This window comes from Apteryx rowi, unplaced genomic scaffold (assembly GCF_003343035.1).
Source record: "Apteryx rowi isolate R43461 unplaced genomic scaffold, aptRow1 scaffold_37, whole genome shotgun sequence".
NCBI classification, from domain to species: Eukaryota; Metazoa; Chordata; class Aves; order Apterygiformes; family Apterygidae; genus Apteryx; species Apteryx rowi.
Window position 1 is genome coordinate 4,067,487 of NW_020450196.1, and position 20,874 is coordinate 4,088,360.

Genomic DNA, 20,874 nt, shown 5'->3' on the forward strand with positions numbered 1-20,874 from the left:
AGAAAGAAAAGGAAAAGAAAGAAAAGGAAAAGAAAGAAAAGGAAAAGAAAGAAAAGGAAAAGAAAGAAAAGGAAAAGAAAGAAAAGGAAAAGAAAAAAGACTCAGTTCCCTTTGAGAGAGATTCTAGGAGGCAATTAAACAGCAAAAATGGCTTAGGGCAACACTAGGCATCTGGGTCTCCATTTGTCATGTAAAGTTTTTAAGTGTCTCCAGACATACATCTAGTAATATATTCCTTTTGAACCAAATATTCTCCTGGGGCCCAAAGTTCTGCACAGAATCCTTATCTATGCAACTAAATGCCATAGCTCCCTTCTTTTCTCCAGAAAATAGATGGAGTATAATTTGCACTGTAATTCTGCAAGTACACTCATGGTAATACATGCTATACAAACATTTGATAGAAATTAATAAATAACATATAGTTCTATACTTTCTACTTACTGTTATGCCTGTAACACTTAAAATGTGTAACATCCAGAAACATCCACCTACCTTTATAATGCTCTGGCATGTTGAGAGTGGTAAGCCAACCAGACTGGTCCCATTGATTGACATGATCTGGTCCCCTATGTTCAGCTTCCCAGACTTCTCTGCTGGTCCTCCATGCATCATGTTGGCTATGATAACTGTGGGCAAAATCGACCCCCAGCCAGACTCCACAATAACTACACCTAGAATTTCTCCCTTTTGTTTTTCAATGTAAACCTGCATTACAAAAAAAAGTATTTCAAACAAAGGTTTCTTCTCAACTGTGGAATTAACTGCCTCCCCACCAAAAGCATTTGTATCTTTTATGAATCAAAAAGACACACATCCCTTTCTACTTTCCAACCTGTCTTCCTAATTCAAAGGCAAAACAATATAAGGTATACATTTTACTACATTTTAGTTGTATTTAAACAGGAAATAACTGACACTAAAATCACAGATTTTGTTTAATGCTGAACATCCCAGACAGAACTCATTTCTGCATATGAATGGAGGGAGCTGGAGAAGAAGAAACTCTGGTGCAATGGGCTTTCATGGAGGGAGCTAATCAGGAAAAGATTGCATGAGCTTCTGAGTGCAGATCGGAAAACCATTACCTGGGTGTTGCAATGGTGCACTGGTTCATCTTTATTAATAACAACAAGCAGCAAATCCTTTCAGCAAATACAATTCTTAAATCTGGAATCAACCACACTAGTAAACACTAGTGCCTCCACACATTTTATATTTTTTACTGTATTAACAGTCTGTTTTAAACTCATTTCATTGACATGCAGTGTCCCGTATGTCTGAAAATTGTTTGGTAAAGAGAACACAAACAGATGGCAAATCATTTCACTGCTGATAAATTTGTTGTTCATTGTTTGCTTTTGAAACAGAATTGCCCACAGGGTATCCTACTGGGAAGGATATTTTGTCCTCACTGAGGTCATTTACAGGAAGCGCTAATGGTTTTCTAATTTCTGCCAGCATGGGTCTGCAACTCATACAGACAAACTTAGTGCTGTTATGGAGAAAAATGAGACATACATCTTTGCAGTTTTCAGATTTGGAGAAGTGGATCAGGTCGTCATTGTACATGTCCTGGGTATTGAGCAAGTCACTATACTCCTTCTGGCTAAGGTCTTCTGGATTGATTCCATTTGCCCTCAGAAATTCCTGGTAGGCCACACTAAACGCTTGACCTATGGACTGTGCAATCAGCTGTGCCTGTAACAGTTCCCAGAGAAGAGAAAAGAAAAAGAAAAAAAAACAATAAACATTCTTATGATCTTGCCTACTGACACTTTCTGTGTTACAATCACACTGTAAAATGGTTCCTTCCTACAAGTCAAGTTGCTGCAACCTTTTCTAAAAAATATTTGTGCATTAAAAATAAAAGACCCACAAAATGTCAATGCATTCACCTGTGTTGTGAATCCAGCCTGGCAGGCAATTATACATGACAGGCATGAATAAAGCCTTCCTTTCACAGGTAAGAATTGCTAATATAAACATAAAGGTATACCCACTGTGTTGACTGGAGTGGAGATGGCAGAATGAGAGCACTAGCTCTCAGGTACAAATCTCTTCCAGCACATGCAGCTCCCAGGTGGCTCTTCCTCTAGCAGAGAAAATGCCATCTCTGACAAGCCAGCAGTGAAAATGAAAACGTCTACTTAAAGACACATAGCTGCATTTAAGAGGATATTTCCTCCTCTTTTTATGCCCTTCTTTTAAAATCATCATGTCTGTGTTTGGCAGCTCATATCTCCGTCTCAGATAAAACAGAAAAGGTTAATATCTACTGCTCCATTGAAACAACTGGATCCAGCCCTTGAAGTGCCTGGAAATGCTCATATACAGCTTCCTCTCCATCCTACTACCTCCTTCAGCCTCTCCCCCCAACATTTCATGTYTCCCAGCCTCTCTCCCCAGCTCCAATGACTCTGTCGGTTCCTCACTGCTTTCCCTTCCCAGCCCATCCAACATGGCATGCCCCTCCACCTGCAGCTTCCCAGCGCTTTCTCCGCACCCAGTGCCCACAGCTTTCACTCCCTATTCTGTGTTGCTACTGCCCATGAGCCACTCTCAACCCCTGACATCTGCTACTGCAGGAGAGAAGTAGGGGACAAGGGCAGACAAAAGGAAACTCAGCGTCATGCAAGGGCTGGAGCCGGAAACAGCCAGCTGGAGGAACACGTTGCCATGGGGTAGTGATCAACGGAAAGTCAGAATAACGCAATTGCTGGGCGCCAGAGGAAAGCGGCACAGCGCGGTGCCAAGCACTGCGGTGCAAAACCAGAGTGGTAGGTGCAGGAAGCATGGTCCAGCACAGAGGAGGTGGTCATGATGTGCAATGAAACCGACCTTGGTGCACAGCGCTGGCTGTGGGGAGGGAAGGAAGAGGCCAGGAGGGCTGCACAGCTTGCAGCGTAGGCACGAGGGAGTGCTGGGGATGCACGAACACAGCTAAGGTGCGTTTTTGTACAGCTACCAATTGTATTTTTAAGTCTAGTTTGATCCCTAACAAAGGAAGGGTTCCCTACCCTGAAATAAAAAGCCGATTGTTATCTTAAAACAGCTCAAGCTAGCACTAAACCTACTGATGAGAACAGCATGATTGTTGGCATTGAAAAGACCTATGTCTGGACCGGCATTATTTTTGCCAGTGCTCAGATCAACCTAATTTTGGTGTCAAGAACAAGACAGCAAGAAAACAGGAGAACTACAGCTCATTAGCTCAGCAAGCTAAGAGAGGAGATAAATACAGACTGTATGTTCATACATACACAAACATTGAGATACTTTTCTCCAAGAAGAAATCAGCTCCAATTTAGACACCCAACATTTGCACACATCATGAAAGCTTAGATCTTTTGAAGATCCAGCCTCAAATGCAATTGAAAATCCGGTGCTGTGCTCCTTAGATAAGGACCACTACAAGCAGGGATGCATTCTGGCCAACACTGATTGGACAGCTTACAGTTTATGAGCAAGCTACTGGGTAAATTCTTTTAGATATCCAGCAGTCCCAGAAGATGAAAAGGTGACAATCAAATATATGAGATTTATAGCATAAAGAGTCTGTACTACTCCACTGGTGGTACAGGATCTTTGGAGCTGCAATCGCTTTGCTGCTAACAGGTATTATGATGTTTACATTGTAATTCCTCCCTGATATACTTTTTCCTAGTCATTTGGATTTTTGAGACAATTTTTGCAAGCTATTTGTGAACTACACCATGACTCAAGGAGAGCTGATACAATCTCCAAAATTTCTTAGCATGTTTTCACACTACTGAATGATGCTTTCTTTGGAACAACAGACATGTACTTTCCAAGCCAGTATCTACTGGCACAGGGAGGATCACATCTGACACAAGTATGACCTGATCCACCAAACAACAGAAAGTAATTCCAGTGATCCCCAGATGGAAGCACAGATTGCAGTTAGCCAAGGTATTAAGAATAGCCTAGGAAAAAGATCCAGGAAGGCTGGATCATGGTCAAGCTATCACAGGCCGAAGGAAAACCAGGCACTGCCTCTGGTGTCTGACAATTTAATCTCCACTTTTTCAACTGGCCAGTAAGAGTTCGGCGATGTCCAACACTTGTGGGTGGAAATACAGGAATTAGAGCCTCAAACCGGGCAGCTTATCAAGTGATATCAGGCCAAAAAACAAACAAAAAAACCCATTAATCTTTCCACTTGCACACCAGTTTCTTGAAGGGTTTTGCAAAACTAGATTACGTGCTCTTTAAAAACTACCAGTTTTTACATTCTCTGTCAAAGTTTTGGTAGAGGATTACTTTTATCGGTACTCTTATCCTTACTTTTTAGTCTCAGCAGTGGGTGATATATGTACTTGCATTTGCAACCACACAATTTATCTGAACTTAAGTTCAGAATAGGGTCACCATTACATAAAATCAACTGTTTACTGTAGGAAACCTTTCTATCTGAAAGTCCTTGCTCATACTCCATGGAGTGCAAGGTATACAGGCTATTCCAAAGAAAATGGTGATTTCACTTAAGTTCTATTAACTAGTTCAATATACACTGAAATGAACTACAAAGTCTTTCTTCACCTTAAGTGGTATGCTAGGCACAAGAAACAGAAATAAACTATTGCCTCCTCATCTGTAGTTTGGGCAGTATGCCTTACTTAACTGACATCACAGTTCTAGTCTGAACATGATTTTCACTTGGGAGCAAATCTTCTCCTTCCACCTCTTGCTATATGAACCACCTCGCTAGTATTAATATGACAGTTGCCACAGAGACAGTTAATACCCTGTTATTTGAAGGGCTGAGAGCTAAATGAGATTTGCTGTCTTCCCAAATTACTAGATAACTTTGTGTGACATCACTTCATTTTAGGGCTAACTAGATTATGAGACTGGTAACTATGTATCTAGCCACTAGGTTCTCACATATGTATGTTTAGTTTTACCTTTCAGTTACTGAGTTTAACAAAATAAATAAAATCAGCAAGTTATACACATTGATTTTTCTTCCACAAATATTTGGGTTTTAATTAGTGAAGGCAGGACAGCAAGTTTGATAACAGGGAATTCAATAAGCCTACACCATACATATTCACTCAGATGTGTCTCCATTTAGCACACTTCGGGATTACCTGAATTACCAACTTTCTTGACTGTTTTTTTGTATGACATCAGCAACTACTCCCCAACTCAAGTCTTCCCATTAAAAAAACAAAACAAAAAAAACAACAACACCTTTCTGATATGTATCAATGATCCTTGTGGCAAAAACTGGGATGAGAAGTTATGTAGAGAAATAAAAGTCTTTGATAGACRGTCACTCTCACAGGCAGAATTTCTGAGCTAGTACATGTAAGCTATGGGCCTGCCTCTCATTGCCACTGGAAGGTATTGTAGGCACCTAAAAGTGGGAAGCTTTTCTACAAAAACCAGCTTTGTGAACAAAATGTCAGGCCCCAACATGTAAACAGAAGACAAGTTCCTCTGCTTAGGCAAAATATTTTTTTGCAGTTAACAAATAAACAGAACCTCTAGTGATGGACTTCAAGCCTATCAAAACGTGCTTATATTTCCACCCCTAGACAATCATGAGACAGAGTAATTCCTTACATCCTCAGACTCAAAGACGTGGCAAATCATTTTGTACTGCCTCTTTCCATCCTGGGAAGGGTGAGATGCTTCCACATTGTCCTGGGAGTTAGACCGTGGCATTCGTCTACGCGCCATGAGAACAACTATATTCCCTATATCTGCGATGTAAGAAATGGTCCGCAGGGGATGATCCATCATGGTTTCCTAGGTAGCAGAAAAGCCAACATCAGCAGCTGTTTTCAGAAAGTTCTTATTGCTCTCCTGGTGTTAGACAAACACAGTAATGGCAATTATAAGACCCTTGTTAGTAACATCCATAAAAAGTCTCATGCACAAGAGGAGATGCCAAGAGAAACAAGAGCTTCGCTTTCCAGAAACAAACCAAAGAGCAAGTTTTATAAATTAAAATTATACTTCCTGTGGAAAAGAATGCAAAGACCTCAATATCAGAACCTGAATGTGCAGGGCACATACGGGACCAACATACACAGAACTATGAACTTCAAATTATCACAACCACATGCATTATACTCCTTTGTGGACAATCTACGCTTATTGTGCTATAGTACCAGGCTACCTAGAATATTCTATAACGTAAACAACTTAGCTTCTCATAAGAAGTGGGCTGACTGAATGAACTCTTATCATTTTCTAGAGTAACACACCAGACTAACCACATGTATGATATGGTTCTTGAGCATGGATTTCTTACTAGGAAATCCTGGAGGGAAATACAAGAACCAGCACTTTTTGAAGGCCACTTTTTTGCAGGTTGGTGAGAGTCTGTTTCAATAGACTATTATTGCAACACCGACAATGGCTTCTTTGCCTATACCTGCGTGTCTGCATTCAATACTTTTATTCTTTGTGTAGAAATGAAGAGGTCCACTTCAGTCATGGGCTGAGATTCACCTTCTGGAGCCTGCGAATAAAGGGATCAGAGTTAACAAATACATTAGGTAAAATCCTTAAAGATGATGTTAGATCACAAACAGGGGCACACTAAGACATAGTCACCAGAACAGCAATGCAAAATAGAGTATTAGATTGCAAAAGCTAAAGATAAACACAAAGATATGGAAACTACATACATATATATGAAAGTGAATTAGATATTATTTGAAAAGTTGTTAATCCCATAAAAGCCTCCCTGATCGCTCTCCTGATCCAGTAAAGTTATACCTCACTGCAACATGAACTGTATAAAGATTCCGTAAAAATCAAATGATTCTCCCATTCTCCTCACATTATGAATCTCTCTTTAAGGAAGGTTTTTCACACAAGCCATACAAGGGACTACAGGTATCTCTTGCCCAAGGAGTTTCTATATGGGCTAACAGTGACTGCTCAGACCAACGGAAAAACTTGTACCACAGGTGGGTGCAGTTTAAGTAATTCGTAACGCAGTTCTGGTAAGAAGGTCTTCACAGTCAGACAACATACTGTTCAAGTACTAACCCACTTCAGAAGTCATACCTTTGTTAACAGAAAGCAAATGCTTGTAATTTTAAAAATAATTAGGATTTGTTAAAAGGCACTTAAAAACTCCATAAACAAAACTTATTACTAAAATCAGTCAAACTCAGCATATTATTGTGTGTATATACGTAAACTTTTTTTTTCTTTTTTGCATCCAGCAATTTGACACATCTGTGAATCAGGCAAAACACTCTTTATAGCGGGATAAAAAAAAGACACTTATTGTTTAATCTACTATTTTACAGAGTTAAAACCTTTGTCATGTCAGCGCTGTTTCTTTAGTATGCATTTTGGGTACTGCCTGTAACCATTTGATAAATCCAATCTTTACCCTATTTCTAACATGAAATGACTAATGATAAGCAACAAAAAAATGGCCAATCAGGCAACTGATTTCTGAGAGATGTCGACTTGTATGGCGGCTCAGAAATAAACCTAAACAAAAGCTTGCTGGATGCAGAAAATAAAAGCACAAAATAAAAAGAAAGGAAAAATCCCTCCCAGAAAACAAAAGAACAGGCATAACATCAAGCTGATGGAGTTTGTACTGCACCTTCTTCCTGCTTTTGGCTAATTTCTGGGCCATCTGCTTAGCATGGAATAAACAGAGACAGGAGAACAGTTAGAGAAGAACTTACAGAAACTCCAAGTCAAGCAGGGATCTGCACACTAATGCCAGGACTCGCAGACTACTAGCTGTTCTAAATCAGTCCCTGCTTAGATTAATTTCCCCCTTTTTGGTTAAAAAAAAAAAGTTTTACGTTTAACACAGTTTAAAAAATGAAAAGAAATTGCACCAGGAATACAAAGGTTAGGTGTTTTTCATTCAAATGTTAGTCCAAACAAACAGCTGCTTTTTTTTTTTTTTTTTAAAGGCACTTCCTCTCATTTATAGCATTGCAAACATGAGGAGCTCTTTTGAAGAAACACCAAGTAAAAGGTGAGAGAAGAAGTTCAAACGTTATTATTCCAGTCTTCTCAGATCTAAAGCATTTAAATTCAAGTATTCAAGTTGCATAATGCTCTCACACACATAAGCAAGCTTAAAAAATAACCCCCCTAAAACTATGTTAGTCTTTCCTGGAAAAACACAATGACAGAAGATAACTGACTGAACCCTTTTGCCCTCCATTTCATTCTCCTTCTGTGCAAATGCACCCATGCCAATGTTAGCATCATGCATCTGGGCAACAAGTTTTCCTGTGACAGCAGCATAAAGGTCCATATCACATTTTTCCATGAAAGGCAGTAGAGGATTCACTTCCACAGACACCTGAAAACTATCCTATCAGTAAGCAGTTTAATTGCTTTATATCCAGAGATATTTCACCCCATTGCAATAAATCAGTATCTTGTGTGCTATTACTGTGACAACAACAATAATATCAATAAATATCATCATTCTTAAAGTCTTGCAAACATGAATTCAAGTTGAAATACAAACCTAAGGTGAACTGAACTTATGGACCTCCTTACTGAAGTAGTACAATACTCACCTGGCTGGCAGACATCCTTTTACTTCCCACCGTAACATTGCTTCTTAGCTAAGTAAATTAACAGGAGTTCTTGTGGTGGGCAAGGGTCTTACTGTGACAGGCTTCACAGATAAGGATTCATGACTAACTATGTTTAGGAAGAACAAACAGGAAGCCTGAATCACAGACACGTCAAATGTTTTACACTGATGCTTACAACTTCAATCTCTCAGTTTTAGTTTAAACCAGTCTGAAAGCAGCTATTGAAAGTGTAGACTGTGCTTCTTATTTAACAATATGAACAAACATTTTCACATCAGCTTTTGGTAACTCTTTTCATACTGAGAAATTTGTAATAGCCTGGTGACAGCAACCTACTGCAAAAGCAATTAGAACTGTCTCATGCTGAAGGCTCTGCACTGAATTAATTTACACTGGTACTCAGAAATAATATACTTATCTTGAATACAACTGCCTGGCATATACTGGGTAGAGACAATCTTGAGATAGGGCATTTAAACTTTTCTCCAAAATCAAGTTCCCTTTCACACAAAACTTGTACAAACTTTACAGAGTGATAGACCTCACCAAAGAAGAAGAGCACCGGTTTAGAAGAGAAAGTGGAAAAAAATCCTGGAGGTAGAGGTCTACAGTGCAGAATCAGAGATGATTCAAAATACCTTGTTCTGCATTTTCTTCAGAATTCTGCTCCTGAATTCAATGGGAGCAGTCTTAATTTTATTTTAACTTCTTGGAAAATGATTTTTAAATATCTCATAAAACTGGTAATAATGTGCCAGTTTTAAGAAGTGATTGATGCTGCACAGAAATGTCAGGAAAGAAGCTTTGGTCCATGAAATTAATTAGGATAATTCTATGCAAGAGACATTATCAGACAAATCCTCTTCATGATCAAGTTATTTTGCTACCTTAAATCAAAAGATCTTTTTAATGTTCTTAGAAAAACGGAAACAACCTAATCTAAATGAAATAGTATTTTTTAAATACACAGAGTCCAAGCATTTCATTTAAGGTAAGTGAACGTGTGCAAAATGTGACTATGTATCTAGTTGCTATTTTCAAAATATTATTAATTTAAAAAAAACAAAAAACCCAGCAAACTTCCACTTATGCTAGAGGGATGAATTAAATACATGTAACCCATTTAACTTCTACAAAAAATGTACTCCAGCCCAGAGAATTCCAGATGGCCCTTTATAAATAATAATATGCAAGATACTAAATGATTTTCACATATGGATTCTATCTTCAATTACTTCCAGTAATTAAATCAGCTGGTATCTAAAACTGTTCAAACCTGCTGATGAAAAATAAAAACAAAAKTTAATTGTTATTTTAGATGCAAAATTTAACAGTTATTCTGCACAGATCAGTTGTGAACTGTAACTGTGAACATTAACTTTTCTAAACTGTTACAAGTATTATATAGATTCAGCCAAAGTAAAACATGGAAAGGTGTTTCTTTCTTTGCTATTTGAGGAAAAGGAGACTACAGTCAGGAAATAGTGAATGGAGAAGTACCTTTTAGTGGAAATATCAAGTCAAAAAAGTTTGATGAATGCCTTCAAAGCATTGCATGTTTTAACTTCGCTGGACTGGACTTCATGGAGAAAAGCACCTGAGCAGGAAAAAAAGCCCCAGCTCTCTTTTCTGCTTTTAACTGAAGAGATACTCAGGTAAACAAAAAGTATGGAGAAATATTTGTAAAATCTGTTCAAATTCTAAATGACTGAATGTATGGTCTCAAGGCTCTGCTAAAAGGAGGCATTACTAGGGATTATTAAACTATGAAGGAATACATTCAGATGCATGTACCTAACAGTACATGTTGATTTAAATGGAAGGTATGCATAGCTGCACGCCTTAAACAAAGGCCTTCGCCCCTTCTTCATGTTCTTAACTTCATGTTTGTAAGTTTTTAAATGATCAGTCTTAATTCATAATCTTTGTTATCTTTAACCATAGAGAAATGTTTCACATGCCACACCTTACACCACTGTAAACAAACATGAGTAGGACACAAGTATCTTCAGCACTCTGTAGGCAACATTTACACTTCTGGGCTAAATGCTGTCTTGAGCAACAGTGCATCTGGCAGCAGGAACTCCTATCTGTCATAATCAAGTCATCACTAAGTAAATCTGGTTTTCATGACAATAGCTAACCAAAATAGCCAAAACCAAATCTAACAAACCAGCGATCCTAACACTCGGGGCTATTTACACTTCCTGAAGTTCTCTTAGAAACTGAAAAGCAGTAACTGTCAAAGAAGTGTGCAGTGGTAATATGTGCCAAGCGGTAAGCAACCAATCTTACGAAATTTACTCACAGCTTCAGAAAATTCATGTGAACAAGCTAGGGTCTTACCAGGTCAATAACACAACTACTTGGGTCTCCACCCAGAACAAATTTATGACAACCAAGTATGTGCACAACTGTTTATTTATTTGGTATATGAACTATCGGTCTGACGGATGAAATGAGCTAAGCAGATTTCTTCCGTGTTGAGACAAAGCAGTGCTGGGGCATAACAGAGCCCTTGGAAAGAGCTGTATTCTGTTAATGAAATTCTAAGAAATATATTTAATATCTAAGTAAGATTCTATGCTCTTCCAGCTCACAAACCCAGTTCTAAATCGGTCCATTTTTGTCCCGGTTTTCTCTCTCACCTTCCTTTAGTCTTTGTCTCTTACTGTTTTCCCACACATGCTTTGCCTGCTAGATGCAAACCTCATGCTCAGCCCCTGGCCCAGCTTCCCTGAGTCTTCCAGCTCCCACCACCAGTTTTCTGTCACAGCTGATCCTAACCGTTCCTTTCATCTTCCAGTTACGCTTCCCGCCTAGATCCAGTCTCACCAAAGTCCTTATTTCTCTCCCTTCTCTAGCTTACCTTTTGTTTCGTCTGCATTCAAATCAGGCAACTTCTCTACCATGCATCCAAGTGTCAGGAAAGGAGATGTGGGGACTAATAAACACAGATAGGCACAGCCTTACTTGCACCCAGAGTAAGAAAGGAGCAGACACTGTAAGGGAAAGTCTCAGCTGTAAAAGTGGGAAGAACCACTCAAGGAATATTGCACACACAACTCTCATTAAGACTACAAGCAGCAGACTTGAGAAAGCTTACTGACTGGGAAGTCTTTTAAAAAAATGGTACTGAAACCACTGTCACCACTGAACACACACAGATCATCATTTTTCAAAAGGCTTATTTTTTGTCTAAATTTTGGCAGGCCCCTACAAAGGTGGAGAAAGACTTATCTGTTACACGAAGGCTACTTCCCTGTCAAACATACCTCCTCTAGTGCTAGAGAGCTGGTGATTTTCAGAGACAAGGTTACAAGAACTTATGTATATTTGAACATGGGCAAAGTTACACCTTCTGGAAGTGTCTAAATGGTTCTAGCTGGAGCATCCCTCTAAAAGTTCATGCGCAGACTGAAGTGGGCACCTGTCATAGAAAATATGGGGAGGAATAATGACTGTAGGAAGCATCAGGTGACCTTAACAGACAGTACTATCAACTGTGCTGATAACATGCTCTCTCCCTTCCTCCCTCTCTTTTACACTAATGTACACACAGAGTCTAAGTTGGAGCCCAACACAAACTGTGCAAAAGAAGAACACATAAATAATAATCTCATGAAAACTTTCAGATGAGATTACATTGGGTAGCTGAATTAGCAGAAGCTACAGGAAACTGTGAGCCCACCAAGCAGCAGTGTATCAGGGCAGGGGAATTTATTTTAAGATTGCAGCATGCTCTGCAACAGCGCAATATTTTATCCACACATCTTAATATCCATTGACAACATCACCATTGTCAGCTTACAATACAGGAGGAGAACAGCCATCGCTTATCCCTGCCCATACAGAAATCAGTGGCCATTTCTGTTTTCAAGGAAGCGTAGTGAATGTATCAGATTCCATGAAAAAACTATTTTCTCCATACATCTCCATACCATCACAGAGTACTGTTTTTTCATCAATTCATAGCTGCTATGAGGTGAGGAACTACTACACACAACATGGCCAAAAAGAGCACAGCGTTGATCAAATGCCAGACCAGAAGCCACTACAGCCCTAGCTTTTCCCTAAACTTGTTTTCTCTCAGCACCTAGGTAACATATAACTTAGACCACCACTCACTTTAGATTTTGGCTTATAGTACAAGAAACAAGTAGTACTGTAGGGAATTAAAATGATTCCTTATCATTCTGTAGCATAAAACCAGTGCTTGCAGAAAGCAAGATCAGTCACTTGACCTTTCTAAAAACACAGATAGCCCAACATGAGAAGACTACTGCACACTTAAAAAGTTTACATCTGCCTCTAAGACACCAGCATGAGAAGTGGCAGGACTCATTCCTCACCTTGATCCTGCTGACAGCTTCCTGAGCCTGCATCATTCTCACATTCTTGGAGGGAGTTTTATCTGAAAGGAGTTGAGTAGAGCCAAGGTAATTGGCAGCAAAAATGATTCCATCAATTAAGTCTTCAGGATCACAAGGTCCAGGAACTGTAAGATAGGAAGGAAATCACTGAAGAAAATCATACTGAACCATGGCAAAACAGCAGCACTCTGACTACTTGAGCCAGCACCTGATGGCTGTAAATGTTCTACTGTGGTTTAGCATGATGACATGGCAACCAGCTCTTTCAAAGGTACCAAACACTGAGCAAATGCTCTCAACATTTCCCCAGCAGAAGCTGYAATTGTTAGTCCAACCTGTCTCTCAAAATAGCTCATTCTCTTGTGAGGCAGGCATCACCCTTGGGCAAAACAACCTCTGAGAGCTTTTGCTCTGACAAAGAGGAATGGGTATTCACTTGTTCCCTCACCCACTACCAACAGCCTTGTAATTCTGACTAGCATAAACACATCACAGTTTAGATACAGTCAGAGACAGAAAGAGGGCTGGAAGGGTGCGATTTAAGAACAGCCATCAGCAACTTGCTCACTTGCTTATCAGCCATAGCTAGTACAGCAGGCAGAGGAATCTCCCTGGAGCGCTTTACAGGTGCAACGCTTCCCTGTACTGAGAAGACTGGTAGCATCAACTCCCAATTAAGGAAAGTACTTTTATGCCATAGTCCCTTAAAATTCACAGTTTGTCACAACAAGGACAATGAGTGAAAGAACAAACAAAAATTTCATCGTTAAATATACAGAGCATAGGCTCTCTCGGGCTTTCCAGCATGGGCTGGAAAAAAAAGCCTGTTGTCTTAGTCCTGCAGGATTCTTAAGGATTTAACTTCTGTCAACTTCTGTGGAAAGTTAGAGGGTGATGAAGTATTCAGCACCTAAAAATTTAAGTCCTTATAAAACAGTATTTATGAACTTCAGGTCTGTGGTGTTTGGAGATCGTATCTACAAAGGATTGGGTATTTCTCACTAGATGTTAACACTGTCACAATTAAAAAGGGACGTTGGTTTATTTAAGAAGTTTCTTTTGTTACAAGTAAGGAAAAGAATCTACGTTCAAGACCAGTGAAAAGGCAAATCATTTTAGAGAATGCTATAAGTGTCAATATTTTATCACCAAAAATGTAAACTGTTTTTGGTTTCTTTTTTGCAAAGCAAAAAAACTAAAATATCAGAATGGAGTGTGTATCAGTTCAAGAGTTATCCTCAGATGTTTATGTGGCAATGGGGACACAAAGTCTAACACTATTCAGAATACCAATTTTGTTCTAATTTATTAAAGAAGAGATTAACAAGCGCTCAGAATGAGCATGAAAAACCACAGCCCCAAAGAAATATAAGTCATTTTTAACTATAGATATATGTTAAAAATATGTAATATGAGTGGTTAAAATATATATTAACTAATTATATATTAACTAATTCTACATTAATATATATAACCATATAACTACATTAATATATGGAACTACATATATACCTATATATTAATATATACATTTTGTGTATATATATAACCTACTCAAACTATACACACAGATACAAGTACATACACAAATCTTACCAGGAGCTTTTGCCTGCTGTGTTTTTTTTAAATATGAAAATGTATGACTAGCAGTTTTGAGATGCTCATCTTGAATGTGCAGAATCTGATCAGATACTATGTATCTGGTCACCCCTCAAAATGAACGAGTCTCATTCAAGTATATGACCCAAATAAATAAAATTTTTCCCTTAGGGAAATTTATGCATCTGGAAGTGCTGCATATTTGTGCACTTTTCCAGTCCTGAAACCCCACAGCATTTTAAATGCTGTTGTTACTCTGCATGTAAAGCCCTTATCACTACTTCTATTTCCAAACCCTTTTTAGTACACTTCTTGATAAAAACAGAAAAACACAAACGCAGGTTGAAAGAGGTGCAGATAAGACTTCAGGAAGGAAGAACCCTCAAAATGAAAAAGGAGTGTGCTCTTTTGTCATTGGAAGTGAACATACATACAGTATGTACATTTTTTTAAGCAATTTCCCAAAAGACCAATATCTAAGAAAAATTTAGTTAAAAAAATTTTTAAGCAGGGGAGGATGCTTCAAGATTGCCCTTGATAGAGCAGGCTGCCTCCTGGAGATGAATTTTAATTCTGAGACTGATCCTTCATTACTGTGTATTTCCAAAGCTCACTTATTTTCAAAACAACATATGACATTTACAGTAGCTGACGATCTGGTTATAGATTCCAAAATGTATAGCACATACGTTGAACACTAAACCAACGACCAATTTTACAGGCTAAAAAGAATGATCACACAGGACACTGTAAAGCAACTCAGGGAATTCCAAGACATTCACAATGAAATACCACATCAGCTTTATTTCTGCCATTTTATAAAGCATGGGGCACAACTGCTGTCAGGGCAAAATAGCAAAAGAATCTTTGAATTTTCTGTTTCTGTCATGCTCTCATAATGAAATAACTGTTACAGCATGCAGTCTCTTTGTATACACAGAATGCAGAGTCATACAAAAGCTAACAGAAGCTCATGTAGCAGAAAACCTGCTTTTCACATTGTTCTGAGTAAGTTTAGCAAGAGTACAAGTGCAACCCTGACTCTGAGACAGGAAGCTCTATTTAATTAGAGGATAAGTACAGGTAAGGCCAGGAAGATTTCCTCTCACAGGCCGGCCAATTAGATTCCAATGCTGGAGAGATCATTACAGTCATCTTGCCTAACCTTGTCAGAACAATAGCTCATTGTCCACACACATTCACACGTGTTGTGTGAATTCCATAAAAAAAGTTTTAGTGGTGTTTTAAGTGATACTGATAAAAACCCAGCAGAACTGGGAGAGAAACTGAATGAAATGCTAAAAAATAAAAGATGTATGTTTCTGAACTTCCAAAAGAGCCTAGCAGGGTTTAGTTTCAGCTCCATACTGGACTCAGTTTAACCTAAATCAGATCATCCAATCCTTGTAGTTCTTCTATTCAACAAATAAAAATAAAATTTCATATGTTATAAATACTGGAGTTCTTTGGATATATGATAAAATATTTAGAAGTTCTATATCTTACCTTCAACATAGGTTGGAAATGAAGCCAAGCTTTTTCTGGACTGTAATTAAGACAAACAGGATTTCAAACAGAACAAAGCATGCGCCAATATGCATTAAAAATTTCTTCATGCCAAAAAAAAAAAAATTAGTCATAGTTATTAGCAAAGTAAGACTACAGTTTATTAAGAATTATATTACTCCAACTAGTCATTAGAGGCTATTATCCTCAAGTACAATGTATTGCATTAGCACGTTCATCTATCAGGCAATGGGCTACAGTTTTCAGTTACTTGCTGGTGTTCAGTAGCATATTTCCTGTCTACCAGTCAATGCTCTGTTTTTACTAACCAAGAGGTACACAGAAAAATACATCATATCTCATAGACAGTGGATTTTCCAACTATATATAAACACTTTGAGAAGTCTGTAAGATGACTCAATACTCTCACTATTCGTGACTGAAACCATCAGCCCAGTCAGTTAATCATAAACCAAATTTTTTTTATTCATTAGGACTGATCTTAAATGTATCCCTCATGTCAATACAGTCTACATATAACTTTCCAAATTTCAACAGGCTAGGCAGTAACCTGTACTCTGTGGGGTAAATGAATTTAGTAACACTACTCCACCAATTATGTTTACACAAAAAGACACATACACATGCACTTGATTTGGACAGTGAAAACTGTGAGCAAGGGCATTTATATTTTCCATTTTGTATCAAGTAAAGAATCTGATAGTCTCAATTTCATAGAAGGTAAACTAATAAAAAAAATCCCTATCCTGTATTTGTAAATACACCGACTAAAGTAATACCTTATTTCCAACTGTAACTTTCTATGAAAGTCTCTGCGGGTAACACATCAAACATCTGAAAACTACAACTTCRGTGAGAAAACCATTTTGTTATAATCAATAATATACCCACACAGGAAAATTTATCAAAGAATATTCTGTGTGTCAGTGTATAGATGGTGATAGGTGAATAGAAATATGTGGTGCTTTCACATGTGTTGCAGATAAAAATTTTTGATAAACCAAGGATTACAAAACTTTAAGGAATCTGCAGCAGATTGTAAACTCCTCCAATGACTGCTCAATTTGGTTGTATTAAAATAGGATCCAAGTACGATCAGGATAAGGTCCAATGTGTTAGACAAGTTTCAGCTGCATTTACACATCCACATATATGCTAAATTATTCTCCTTTATGGCACACAACTTACTAGGCTCCATGTGTTAGTGGAAATTAGGAAGGCCACAGTTATGCAACAGGTTAAGTCACTAATCCCATGAGGCTTTTTCATTTATTATTACAAGGATGTGAAAATAAGTAATATTTTTCAACCAATTACACAGGCCTTGCTATAAAATAAAGCAACTTGTGTCAGAGAAACAAAATGTGCATAACGCAGAGAGCAGAGCCTGCACAGCCCTAGAACAGTCACTGTTCCTTGTGAAAATGACTAAGATGTACTACAAAACCAGGAAAGTTCTCCATCAGAGAGCGCAATCATAAATAAAGTTGTCACTAAACACTGACCTACTGCCAACTCATTTAATGAAAATCAACCACTGTGAGGACACAGACAATTATTTTCAAATTAGGAGAAGCTGCTCTGCAGCTCTTCTATCCGCAATGACTATTTTTACTGGACCTCCCATACAGAATTCAACAATTGTGTGCAATTGCTACTGGTGTTTTGCTACGAGGAAAATTGAACAGCTGGACTGTTGACAGGCCTAGAGAACAAATCCACTGCATGTTTGAGAAAAACAGAGACGACTTACTCACAGGAATGCCCCTTTCAAAGCACATTTTTTTAAATAAACAGGCTCAAGACCTGACCAAAGTTTGTAATTACAGGTTTGACAACTAATCAATCTGACTAGTTAATACAAATCCCTTTCAGGATGAAACGGTGTGAACTAACATCAATATATGCTTTTATTGCAAAATTTCTACATGCAAACAATTTTTTTTGTTTATTGCCCACATCAAAAGACATTCTGCTAAGACCACAGCAACAGCAAGGTAAAGTCACTGAAAAAAAGGAAATCTACACCTTCTAATTTTACACACCCATGAACAATGAAATAGCTAGGTCATTAATGTTTTATTACTCTTGTTAATCTTGTTGCCTTTCAGCCAAGTATTATAACATCTACACTTTAAAAAATGGTTCTGTTAAGACCTAAAAGCTGTTCCCAAAAATAATTAGGCTGCTTTGTCATTGTTACTTTTGCAAGTGAGGTACTAAAGCAGAGCACTATTGCTTATCTGGGGGAAATAAACAGCCTGACACACCCTACTGTGAAATCTGTTTTACTACTTCTAATACTACATATGGTCACATACTAAAGACTGAAATGAGTAGCATCTTGATATTTTTTTCCTTTGAGTATGTTTAATGATATCTAATGGTTAGAATATGCACGAAGTGACAAAATAAGTAAAGTAAAAAAGCAAAAGGCTAGAACAAGCTCAGAATATTGCAGACGAGTATGTAAAGACACAAACCATTGTTGAAGGCTTTGGCACAGCAGAAATTAAGAATTTCTTGTCTTAGGTCTTTTGAAAGCCTCCATCATCTTCTAAATGCAAACATAAACTGGCACAAATATATATATGTTAAAAGCATTTTTTTACCCCTTGATGATAACAAAAGAAAAAGAATGGACTACTATTTAGTGTTTCAATTTTAATCAGCATTTCCAGTTATAGTACCCCAGCTTTGTCATGGTGGAAGGTAACTCATGCATTGCTGTCAATAACAGTATGGTATCTTGTAACTACTGYGACTAATGGTTTTCAAGATTCTTCTTCACGTCAGATTTGTTAAAGTTTCAAAAGCAAAAAACTCAGATATTTGCACCTTTTTCTGCCTACAGAGCCAGCCAGTCTACACTGATCTAAGTATTTTTTTTAACAGCAAATTATTTCCTTTTCACACTGTGAGAAGTTCCATTTAGACAATCTCATTTTGTTCTGGGGGAACTATTGCAGGGTGAAAAGCTCTCAGATGAGTTAAAAAAAAAAAAAAAAAAAGGATTAAAAGGATTATTTAGCTTGATTTTGAGGAGCCTGGAGTCAGGAATTGCCAGATCCTGACTACGAAACACTGTTACCAAATCACTTAGTTCTTCCAACAGGTCAGTTTGTATAATGGTAATACGGTAAGCAGCAAAAATTACTACCCGATTAGTTTTTATTTAAGCAAGTTTATTCACCTTGCTGAGAAACATTATTTTCTTTGTGGCAAGACATTCTGCAGGATTTAAAAAAGGGCTCCTTTCATTTGTCTTTAATACAGAGGTCGCGTTGGCTGTGCTTCAGTAAGTCAATACCTCCCAGCCTGTTAAGCGAGCTTTGTGGCAGCCAAACATAGAATCAGAAATGCAATGATAAACAGCCTTAAGTATGTTAGAGACTCAGTCAGACAGCCATGCAAGCACAAAGTAAAGGAACTGCAAACAAGTTTTTCATGTTTGTCACAGTTTTGGTTAGGAGAGAAGGGATTGCACAGATACAAGGGGGCAAGGAAAACAAGAAGGCATGAGCAGCAAGAACAAGACTATGGTTTTTAGAAAGATTTCACTCTACCTCTTTATTAGTGGAGGGTTCTGTTGTACTGCAGGCATCCTGGTGATGTTGCCTGCTTGATGATTCAGCACCTCGAGGTGAAGAGGAATCTGGAGATGGAGACTAGATATGGCAAGAAAATAAAATTAAATAATAATCTGAGGGACCAATATAGAAATTCTTCTCTCATATTTTCCTATAATTTGGCAGTGGAAGTAAGAGATGAGAAAAAACAAAACAAAAATTGGACAAACTTTTTGAAATGTTATGAACCTGGATTTTTATCAAAATTATCATGTCTCTCTCAGTATCCCACTTAGACTTAAAAACTAAACCTGTACAGAAAAGTATGTTTCTTTGACAATAACATAGAAAAGCAAGCAGGTGGTAAAATTAAATCTGTAGCCAGCGGCAAACACCATTCACCCAAAAAGYGTGTCATAAACCCATATTTTTGGGTGGGGGCTCCAGTATTGGGCTAAATGCTTACACTTAACTGACAGCCGTCCAATTAAGCTGCAGTTACAGCATTTTCACTTGCACAAGTGCGCGCCTCTGCAAGCAGGCAAACTATTCTGAGCTTACTGAAAGCAGTGAGCAATGCAGACCAATCTCCTAGAACTCTGACATTCCAGAAAAGAAAAGATAAAAGTCATCGAGACAGAATGAAGCTGCAAGCACAGAAAGGTAAATTGACCATGACCAGAAAACAGGGATTCAGCTGAAGTTTATTTATTCTCAGCTGCAAAATTGGGGAAGGAGGAGAAGGGACTCAAACTGTGATTTCCCCTGCAAATACACAGGCTCTCAGATATCATCATGATTAACCTGAACTGCTAAATTAAATTAATCTAAGCAGAGGTAGGTTGCAGTGGTTGTTCATAAATGTTATCCTGTTGTCTTAAATAACAACTTTTATAAATTGTACAGGGTAATACAAATGTATTCAAGGACTTCTCAGTGTATTCAAAGACTCTTCAATACCAGTATAACCAAGGACTATGACTCCTCATTCTAGATACCATGCAACCATGGAAAACATTTCATAGTTCATGTTACAATCTTAGTATTTCATAGATTCTCTAGACCAGATTTCCTCATTTTTCTCCTTTCATGAAGGTCAATTTCAATGGAGAAACTGTCTTTCAGATCATTTTCCCAGTAACTCACTACCATAAAGAACTTTCTCCCTTCTGTTATAATTATGTACCCTTCAGTAATAGCCTTTCCTTACCTGGGTAAAAGGTAAAAAAGGTAAAA

The 20,874-nt window shown here is 38.0% G+C and overlaps 1 protein-coding gene across 2 annotated transcripts in view; it reads right to left on the bottom strand.

Annotated features, from left to right (window-relative positions):
* The window catches only part of APBA1 (amyloid beta precursor protein binding family A member 1), a 97,524-nt gene that overhangs the window by 9,921 nt on the left and 66,729 nt on the right, over nucleotides 1–20,874 (bottom strand). The window contains exons 3-9 of one of the 2 annotated variants that reach the window (XM_026073557.1): nucleotides 19,636–19,737; nucleotides 16,049–16,088; nucleotides 12,923–13,068; nucleotides 6,410–6,496; nucleotides 5,593–5,778; nucleotides 1,522–1,701; nucleotides 496–708 (exon numbers count right to left, since the gene is read on the bottom strand). In XM_026073557.1, coding sequence (XP_025929342.1) covers nucleotides 496–708; nucleotides 1,522–1,701; nucleotides 5,593–5,778; nucleotides 6,410–6,496; nucleotides 12,923–13,068; nucleotides 16,049–16,088; nucleotides 19,636–19,737 — 954 coding nt within the window. The remainder of the gene's footprint in view (nucleotides 1–495; nucleotides 709–1,521; nucleotides 1,702–5,592; nucleotides 5,779–6,409; nucleotides 6,497–12,922; nucleotides 13,069–16,048; nucleotides 16,089–19,635; nucleotides 19,738–20,874) is intronic. The other variant, XM_026073558.1, reaches the window with a different exon arrangement.